The 10,652-nt window shown below is 51.5% G+C and overlaps 1 protein-coding gene across 1 annotated transcript; it reads right to left on the reverse strand.

Annotated features, from left to right (window-relative positions):
* Positions 1-3,365: 3,365 nt before the first annotated feature.
* LOC146188982 (uncharacterized) lies at positions 3,366-3,800 on the reverse strand. Its single transcript, XM_084603190.1, has one exon. The coding sequence runs from the start codon at positions 3,783-3,785 to the stop codon at positions 3,417-3,419; it is 369 nt and encodes a 122-aa protein (XP_084459316.1). The 5' UTR covers positions 3,786-3,800; the 3' UTR covers positions 3,366-3,416.
* Between the last annotated feature and the right edge of the window lie 6,852 nt (positions 3,801-10,652).

Raw genomic sequence — 10,652 nt, forward strand, 5'->3', positions numbered from 1 at the left:
CGTGAACTATAAATAATGAGGGCCCGGCCGTGAAGACCGCCGACGGTTGGCGGCATTTGTGGCACGTGCTGTGCTGCCGCAAGCGGGCAGAAGCAGCCCGCATAAAGCAAGAGTGCCGGTAAGTCCGTGAACATCAGTTTGTAAAATCTCATTTCAACGTGCCTCGCCGCATTCTCTTGCAGCCAAACCGGAGGTGGCGAGCTTGGCGGTCTGGGGGGCCGGGTTCTTAACCTAATTGGCACGGCAAGTGCCACCGGAGTCGGGCCTCCACTGTTCGCATGTACGGTAAGTGTCCATCGTGGTTTGACGCATACTTTGGTTGCATGAGCATACAGGCAGTTGTGTGCGAACGTGTGGCGTTATGGTTTTTTCATCAGGCGTACCAGCCCGCCGCCAGCAGCCGAGGGTGTCTTCGGGGGAAAGGCCGGGGACAAGTGGAGGCAGCAGGGTGTCCGTAGGAGACAGGGCGGGGAAGAGTGGCAGCGTGGGCAGCAGGTGGGAGAACTCTTTCAATGTGTGATTTGTATACGTTACGACTTGTGCACTCTGCTTATCTCACCCTAACTTTGACAGTATGTATTTTGCTGCTACAAATTACGTCTTTATTGCACCCCAGTGCGAGTACTTCGAGGGGTGCGGCGCAGTCTGTGGAAGCCTGTGCAGAGGAAGAGGATCTGCCTGGCCCCACAGCTTGTGAGTTGGCCTGCCATTATGCATACTCCACACTACACTTTGTTGTATATGCATGAGGAGTAATAGTATTTGTAGCACTAGCAGTGAAAGTGAAGTGATAATGCATCATTATAACTGTCTGTCTCTGACATTGCCACACTATACAATGAGGTTGTGATGGGCCATAACAATCCGTCGTATGTTGATATGAAATATGCTGCAACAGCATTGCCTATTGGCCACCAGTTGTGCCTTCTGTTGCTGGTGTTCAGTGCATTCGCATCAGCAGTAACGTAAGAAATTGCTCCACATTCCACTGCATAGAGCATTGCATCATGAGGACATTTCTTTCTCCAACAGCCACACCGCAGTACTCGCCGTACCCGTCACCTCAGTACTCGCCTCACCCATCACCACAGCCCTCGCCGCAGCCTTCCCTGCAGCCTTCCCCACAGCCTTCCCCGCAGTCCTTGCCGCAGGCCTTGCCGCAGCCCACGCCTAGGGCACCGCAGCCCAGGAGGAGGCGCAACAGGCTTGACAGCGGCGAGGATCTGATGCGGGAGGCGCTGCTAGAAACTCGGCGTCTGGCGGATTTGGTGGAGGCTCGGAATGCACAAGATGCTGCATTCCAGCACAACGTGTTAGAGGTGTTTACTCACAGTACCGACCACATTTTGGGAAGTAGAAACCATTACTTTGAGGATAATGTACGTGGACTTATTTTTCAATTCCTCTACTTCTTGGAAATTGGTTGTGACAACTCGGCTTATAGCACTGCCATGAGTATTCTACAACCATATCCTGTCCAAGATGCCTGAATACCTAACATTTCACACAAAAAAACAATGGGTAGTTATTCAATAGTGTAAATTTCTAATTGGAGCTTTTTTTATGTGCAGGCCATGCGGAACCTGACGGCTGCAGTTTAAGCATCCGGGGCACAACAGGAACTGCTTGTCCAAACTGTTGGCGTGTTAACTTTAATTTTAAGGAATCAGATTCAACCAACAATGTAAATTTTAGGTTTGTTTTTATCTTTGTTTTCTTCTGCTGCAGACACAGCATAGTTTTTTTGTTTTTGAGTGAAATTTTATTTAGCTTTGCTATGTGCAGACACAGCATATAGTTTTTCGCAATTACTTATTGTTAGCTCTGCCAGGCGCAGACGCAGCATGCAGTTTTCTCACAGTTACTTATATTTATAGCTCTGCAATGTGCAGACGCAGCATATAGTCACTCGCATTTATTTATTGTTAGCTCTGCTGTGTGCAAATGCAGCATATAGTTTTTTACAATTATTTATTGTTAGCTTTGCCAGGTGCAGACGCACACCTTTTGGTTTTTGTTTTCCTTGTCAATTCAGCTGTGTCAGGAGGGCAAGATTTTTGGAGAATACCTTTTTCCTAACTTTTTTTACATTATTGGTCTTCAGGGACTGCAGAAGTTTGAGAAACAGTGTCAATTTTCTAATACTTCCAATTTTTATGCGCACTGCAGTTGCAATGTACCGCCTTATGTGAAAGACAGCTTGACTTAAGCTTGTTTTAACCAAGTTGTATGAACGTGTTTGTGTGGCCGAGCAGTACCATATTTTACTGACCAAGAGCCTCGGAAGGTTTCATTCCAATCTCAAAAGGGGTTGACAGCTCCTTTCTACATGTGATGAATGCAGCACGCAATCAGGCTGCAATATTGACCTTAGAACTGCTACACCACCTGATACTGTTCCTTCCTTCAGACATAGCCATGTTGGCGTCGTCATCTGTGATATTCATGTCTTGTACTAGTGACATGGTTTTCTAGTTTTGTAATATCCATGCACAGCAATATTCAATGAAATACTTTATACATTCCACTGCCTATGTAACTAATTTCAGTGCAGTTATGTGCAAAACTGAGGCTTCTATATGTGCATACCATTCTGAACATCTTAATTTACTAGCAGTCAAGGTTTCTGTCGAAAATGCGAGTGTTTCTGTGTATTCTCTGCATAGCAGGCTTTCTATTTTGTTGGCATTTATGGCACTCAGGGTTAAGCTGTTCCTGCTAAAAATTTTAAGTCAGAGTTTGTTGCAGAACTTCCCAGGGCATATGCTACTATGTTTTATTTCCTTGGTGTGTTTTGCATTACGAACAGTGATCTAAAATGCTACGGCCAAATCAGTTTATTTTTGCGCAAATAAAGTAGGTGCATAAAATGTTTTCGTGTTTCTTGCAATCACACACATACACACACAGTGACCACACACAATTGTAAACATGAACAGGCTAGTCGACACCAGAAATGGTGAAGGACAGTGTACGGGAATGCATTCAACTTGCTGGATGAGCTGTTGCAGCACCTATTTCGACTTGAGAAGGACAAAGTGCAACGACGGAGCGGCAAACTTGGTGACGAACTGAGAGGCATGCTGGCGAACACCATTTTCCATGAAGAGGCAACTGCTAAGTGCATTACATTCCTTGCTACCGCTGGGTTTCAAGCACACATAGGAAAGTCATGATTTGAATACTACGATGCAGCTGCTCTGTGCCAAGCGCACATCACACAGGTCTTCACACACCAACACTAGGCGATGTCCTCCACTGCTGTGACACAGTGGTTAGGGCGCTCCACTGCTGCACGAAAGATGCGCGAATGAATCCTGGCTGTGACGGCTGCTTTTCCATGGAGATGAAAACCAAGGCGTCCAGGTACTGTGCGATGTCAGTGCTTGTCGAAGAACCCTCAGGTGGTATGCAGCTTACTGCCGTTGACGTCGCTGTTGCCGCTGAAGCTGCCGTCGCACTATCCGTAGGTGTGCCTGCCTCTGTGGACGCGTTGTGCCAAAGAGGCCAATGATGTCCCGTACGGCTCTACCACGCAGGTAAGTCATTCGAGACCCTGTCCCTGTCAGGTACTCGGCAGGCAGAGGTGGCCCGTTGCTGTCATCTTCAGCATCGTCTACGTCGTCAGCAGCTGCGGACTCCCTCAGGCAGATGTTGTGTAACGCAGCACATGCTCCAATGATAAAAACCGCTCTCTCCGGTTCGTAGTGGAGAGCCCGGTACCTCTGAAGGCACCGAAAGCGGCTTTTCAGAACGCCAGTGCAGCGTTCGATGACACTTCGCATTGAAGCTTGTGCTGCGTTGTACTGCCCCTCTGTTGAGTGAGGTGCAGGATGTCCCGGCACTGGTGTCAGGAGCCAAGGCTCTAAGGGGTATCCACTGTCTCCTGCACAGACAAAATATGACGTGCAGTTAAGGATGTTGTTTGTTGTCACATATCTTTCAGTTATTTAGTATATTGTAACATCTAGCCCGGCTTAATCTTGAAGCTAGGTACGAGTCAGTGCGCAGCACTGTGGCGTAATATATGTCACTGAGGCAGCCTTACGAATAACGGCGTTTTATGGCGAGCAAGCCTTGCTCCACCTCGAGACGCAGCCACGAGAAGCGCCAGGCAAAGGCGTCGTGACAGGATCCCGGGCAGCGTGGGTCAACCGCAAGGATCCTCATGTTGTCATCGCAGATTTAAAAAAAACACCATCCCAATCGAGAAAATGCGGCGTAGGGGCCACCGGTTACGAACGATCATATGAAGTCAAAGATGTAGGCTACTCACGATCATAGTGTTCATGGCGTAGAAACCCTTGCGGCTCCAAAATGCTGCCCGATTTCCAGCGTCACCCTTCGGCGCCTTAATCGCAATCAGCGTACCGTTCACACAGCCGACGACGCCGGGGATGCTGCCTCGTTGAAAGGTGGATTTGGCCACTGCCTTTTCCTCCGAGTTCGCTGGGAACTGCACCCACCCTTTCTGCGCGCCGACATTGCAGATGGCTTCGGAAACACGGCGCACGCATTTGCTTACTCTAGGCTGTGCGAGGCCGACGGTCTGCTCGTTCCCTACGCACGCTTGAAAACCCCCGGAAGCAAAAAAACGGAGCGTGCACAACACTTGCCGCTGCACTGACAATGCGTGCGCCCGCTCGCCTAGCAGTTCGTCCGCTAGTTCACCGCACAACCACTCCACTGTGTCCTTCTCAAGTCGAAATAGCCGCCGGAAAAGCTCGTCCGGCAAGTTGAACGCATCCTCGTACACTGTCCTTCGTCGTTGCTGGCGCCGACGCTGCCTCTGCCTCAACCACCAATACATCACGGCCACCGCCGCCATTTTCGCTCTATACCTTCGCTCTAAAACGTTTTAGACCGTCTCATCGCGCTCTACAAAAATAGTCTAAAACCTCGGGCATAATTAGGTGCGCGACGTCATCTGTTTTTTTCGCCTCCGCGACGCAAGCGCAGCATCCCGTGACGCAACTTTTCAAGATGGCGACGGCGACCAATAGGAGCGGGCGTTTTAGAGCGCTCTCAATTATAGAGCGGTCCGTAATACGTCCCTTGCTGCGTGGCGTCGTTGTAAATTGTATCGTCGGCTGTCGGTGCGCTGTCGGTCTTTAATACGCAGCCGTGCGAGTCGTCGGGCTTCCTCTGCACGCTGCAGGTAGGCGGCGACGTCAAGGTTGTCTTCGCTGGTTACGTGCGGCAGCATTGCGTCGAGCGTCGTCGTGGGCTCCCTGCCGTACACCAGCTTAAACGGGTCGCTTTGGTCGTCTCCTGGACTGCCGTGTTATACCCGAAGATCACGTACGGCAAGATGGCTTCCCAGGTCTTGTGTTCAGCGTCGACGTACATAGCGATCATGCCCGCGATCGTTTTGTTCAGGCGCTCCGTAAGGCCATTGGTCTGGGGATGGCATGCAGTTGTTCGTCGATGGCTTGTGTGACTGTATTCTAGGATGGCTCGCGTCAACTCTGCCGTGAACGCCCTGTCCGTGATGAGCACTTCTGGGGCGTCGTGTCGCAAGAGAATTTGTTCGACAAAAAATTTGGCGACTTCTGCCGCGGTATCATTTGGTAGTGCTCTTGCTTCGGCGTAACTGGTGAGGTAGTCAGTGGCCACGATGATCCACTTGTTACCCATAGACGACGATGGAAAGGGGCCGAGGAGATACATCCCAATATGTTGAAAGGGCAGGATTGGGGCGGAATCGGGTTTAGTAGTCCTGCTGGTCTGATCGGCGGCGTCTTGCGTCGTTGGCACTCACGACACGTCTTCACATAGTGGGCAACTTCGGCAGACAGTCGTGGCCAGTAATACTTCTCCTGGATTCGACGCAACGTGCGCGCAAATCCGAGGTGGCCTGCTGTGGGGTGCATCGTGCAACGCCTGGAGAATTTCTTGCCGAAGGGTTTTAGGCACTACGAGAAGCTGCGCGGTCTTGTTGGGTGCGAAGTTCTTCACGAAGAGGCCATTGCTTAACGTGAAGGATGATAAATGTTGCCTGAACACACCAGCAGGGGAAGCGGTCTTTCCTTCCAAGTAATCGGCTAGCGCTTTCAGCTCAGGGTCTGATCGCTGTTGTTCTGCGAAACTGCTGGCGCTTACCGGTCCCAAAAAGACGTCGTCTTCGTCCTTCGGGGGAGCATTGACGGGAGCGCGGGATAAGCAGTCTGCGTCGGAATGCTTCCGGCCCGACTTATAGACTACAGTCATGTCAAATTCTTGAAGTCGTAGGCTCCATCTGGCATGGCGGCCGGAAGGATCTTTCAAATTAGCCAGCCAGCAGAGCGCGTGATTGTCGCTTACACCTTGAATGGTCGGCCGTATAGGTATGGACGAAACTTAGAAGTGGCCCAGATGATCGGAAGGTACTCCTCGGTCGTCGAGTAATTGACTTCGGCTTTTGTAAGGGACCTGCTAGCGTAGGCGAATACTTTCTCCTGTCCGGCACTCTTCTGGACGAGAACGGCTCCTAGGCCCACACTGCTCGCGTCGGTGTGAATTTCGGTCTCGGCGTTTTCATCAAAGTGGCCAAGTACAGGAGGGCATTGCAGGCGGCGCTTAAGTTCGTCGAAGGCTTCTCCTTGCGGCGCTTCCCATTTAAAAGATACGTCAGCCTTTGTAAGCTGCGTCAACGGTTCGGATATCAGCGAAAAGTTTCTGACAAATCGTCTATAATAAGCGCACAGCTTTCTTGTCGGCAGGCGGCGGGAATTGTGCGATTGCAGCTGTTTTCTCCTGGCCTGGGCGAATACCGTCCTTCCTAACGATGTGACCTAGGAACCGGAGTTCTACGTAGGCGGAGTGACACTTCTCTGCTTTTAGCGTTAGCCCCGATGACTTGATGGCTTCCAGCACTGTCTGTAGTCGTTTTAGGTGGTCCTCAAAGTTTGACGAGAAGACAACAACGTCGTCCAAATATACCAAACAAATTTGCCACTTCAAGCCTGCCACTTCAAGCCTGCCAGGACTGTCTCCATTACTCGTTGAAACGTGGCTGGAGCGGAGCAGAGGCCAAATGGCATCACCTTGAACTCATAAAGGCCGTCCGGTGTGATGAATGCGGTTTTCTCGCGATCTCTTTCATCGACCTCAATTTCCCAATATCCGCTCTTCAAGTACCCTGCATTGCAGAGCCGGTCGAGAGTGTCGTCGATGCGGGGAAGCGGGTAGACATCCTTCTTCGTTATGCTATTCAAGCGGCGGTAATCAACGCAGGAGCGAAGTGTGCTGTCTTTCTTCTTGACCAAACGACTGGTGCCGCCCAGGGGCTGTTCGATGGCTGGATTACGCCATCACGCAGCATTTCCTGAACTTGATCGCGAATGGCCTGCCGTTCTCGCGGCGATACACGATAAGGGCTTTGGCGCAGAGGTCGGTCGTGTTCGTCCATTATAATGCGGTGCTTGGCCAGTGGTGTTTGTCGTACCTTCGATGATGACAAGAAGCACTCCCTGTAGTTTCGAAGAAGGCTGCGAATCTGGTTTTTCCTGCTGTGGGTCAATACTGGGTTGATGTTAAATGTGGGCTGACGGAATCGGTCCGGTGCGTCTTCCAGTGGTTGGTCGTGGATGGCGAATACGTCTTTGAGGTCCGCTAATTCGTCGAGAAAAGCGATGGTCGTGCCCTTGTTGAGATGCCGGTATTCTTCAGTGAAGTTTGTTACCAGCACCTCAGCTTATCCCCTCCGGAATTTCGCGATGCCTCTTGCGATTCCGATACCTCGTTCCAAGAGCAATTGAATATTTCCTTCGACGATGCCTTCAGCGGTTTCGATGTTTGTGCTACCTACGCTGACGGCGACGCTTGATCGGGGCGGCACGGTCAATTATCCGTCGAGGACGTTTAGAGCGACTTGTTGCGTCGAAGTCGTCGTAGCAGGTATGGCTTTGTCTGCAGAGAGCTTGATGAGTTTGGATCGGAGGTCGATGATAGCCCTATTTTCATTTAGGAAGTCCATGCCTAAATCACGTCTCGGGAGCACTGCTGCAAGACCACAAAGTTGGCGGAGTAAGTACGCCCATTTAGTTATGCTTGCAATGCATCGTCCCGATGGAGTAATCAGGTTGCCACCTGCGGTGCGAATCAACGGGCCATCCTAAGCGGTGGTAACTTTCCTAAGCTGAGAGGCTAACGGTCCACTGATGACTGAATAGTCAGCTCCGGTGTCTACGAGGGCAGTGACTCTGCGACCGTCGATATCAACTTCAAGGTCACTTGTTCGCTTCCTCGCATTGCACGTAGGCCTTAGTGTCCGATCTCGGCTCCGTCGTTTCTTCAGGTCATGGCCGGGGCATACCGTTTTTACTTCGCTGGGCGGCAGTGTCTGCTTGCACTCTGGTCGTGTTGTCGTCGATGTCGTCGTGTGGAGCGGCGATGAAATGGTTGCGTCGTCGTTAGTGGTCGTCGGCGGCGGAGGATCTTCGTCTTTTCGCCGTTGAGCAACCTCACCTCCAAAGGTTGCTGCCTATGGGGGCTAGGAGACCGTCCTTGCACGTAACCGCGGCCCGGCAACGCAAATCGGGCATTGTACGGTGATGGGGAGCGTGACAGACGCCTTGGCGACGACTGCTCTCCGCTGCGCAGGAAGTCGTTGATTTCCTGTGGTCGCTCGCCAGAACGGGGTCGTGGGGCGTCGACAGCGAAACCGCGGAGGCCGATCCGCCTGTACGGGCAGTGACGGAGGATGTGTCCTGCCTCACCACAATGGAAGCAGAGCGGTCGGTTGTTTGCTGTCCTCCAGGCATCGCACTTTCTGGGGCTTGGGGGTCGTTGGTAGGCTTACCGGGCGGGGACCAAGGGGCGGCTTTCGGAAGCAGGATGGTAGCGACGAGGGCTTGGGAGGTCGCGTCGGGTTGCAGGAAGACATAATGCAGCTGCATAGTCCATCGCTGCTGATTCATGCTCTGGAGCCGTCGGAGTCGTCGCTTTAGGAACGTCCAGCGCCTGCTGAACTTCTTCACGGACGACGTCCGCGAGCGTCGCCACCTGGGGTTGTTGCGATGATGGTAGCATTCGGCGGAGCTCCTCTCGCACCATCTCCCGGATGAGGTCCCTTAGGTTCTCTCCGCTTGCAGATGCGTTGGGGTAGTGGGTTGAGCAGTCCGGCTGAAGTGGTCGCTCGTAGTGGCGCATCCGGGTGGCCAACGCCTTCTCGATAGTAGACGCCTCCGTTTCAAATTCCGCCACGTGTTTTGGCGGATTTGGGACAAGACTTGGAAAAAGCGATTCTTTAACGCCTCGCATTAACAATTTGACTCTCTCACCTTCGGTCATGTTAGGATCGGCGCGGCGAAAGAGGCGCTTCGTCTCCTCAACGTACGCCAGAACAGGCTCGTTAGTAAATTGAAGTCTTGACTGAAGGAGGGCCTGGGCTCTTTCCTTTCGGACGACGCTTGAAAAGGCAGTCAAAAACGCTTCCTTGAAAATGTCCCAATGCTTCATAGCTGCCTCATAATTTTCGAACCAAACTCGGGCATGTCCTTGAAGAACAAAGTAGACCTGCCTGAGTTTCGCAGCGTCGTTCCAGCCGTTGAATTCTGCCACACGGTCGAAAAGGTCCATCCAGTCTCCAGCATCTTCATCCGGTCGTCCATGGAAGCAGGGGGGCTCACGGGGTTGGACGAAAACAACTGGTGCTGTAGGCTGGGGCATTGTCAGCGTCGATGCCTTCCGAGTTCGAATGGGGTCAGGCAGCAGACCGTGTTCGGGCTGTAGGCCTTGAAGTCGGCGGCTGGCTCGGTGACCTGTAGGCTGGTCTTCCAGGGTGACAGGAACACGGCTTGGGTCTTCGCTTGAAGGATCAAAGGCAGCACCTCCACCAGATGTCACGTAGTGGTGACAAGGCCGTACACACCAAAAGAAGACACAGGCGTGATGGTACTGAAATAACTCTTTATTGGGGCTGACTTGCGCCCGCAAAATAACTAACCAACTCGGCGGCGGCGATAGCAACAAACGCGCTCGTCGGTCGTGGAACAAAGAATGCTCGTCACACTCTTCAACGCTCAATTTAAAGGCTGCACAAGGTATATGTACTATGGTAGCGAAGGCTCCATAGAAGCCCATACGTTACAAAACATGGCGGCTCATGGGCTCCAGCGACTAATGAAAATTGGGGGGCCATGACGTCAAATGACGTCACGCATACGTTCACTTTGGCGCGAATTATAAAGTTTAAAAAAAAAAAACGCCGCGTTGCATTGACGAACCTGCATCTTTTGAAGGTTGTTGCCTTTCAGCGCGCGCCAACCTCTGCCATCTAAAGGAACTCGAGTTTCTGTTTACGCCCTTTTTTATAAGCAGTTGCTCCAGCACAATCAAAGTTGTTGGCAAAGGTAGCGACATTGAAAGGCAGCAATATTTCCTAAATAGAGACCACGCATGCAAATTTATAATACAAATGCTGCTGCAAGCCATGCAAGTACTTCGGCCATTTACTTTGTCCCTCAGCACATTAAGGTGCGGTCCAGAAACACGTACTGGTGCAGTGGGGCAGTCGTGCCCAGTTCGCAAGAGAGTGTACCAAGTAAACAATTATGGTTTTATATCCATGGTTTATTGCATCAACCAATAAAATACAGAACAAATCACAACGATAAAAATGCATGTCGCAGACAGCACAAACAGTAGCGCTGTTTAAGCGGGCTAATCAT

The sequence above is a fragment of the Amblyomma maculatum genome, chromosome 5, assembly GCF_055883805.1.
Source record: "Amblyomma maculatum isolate TAMU_Amacu chromosome 5, ASM5588380v1, whole genome shotgun sequence".
NCBI classification, from domain to species: Eukaryota; Metazoa; Arthropoda; class Arachnida; order Ixodida; family Ixodidae; genus Amblyomma; species Amblyomma maculatum.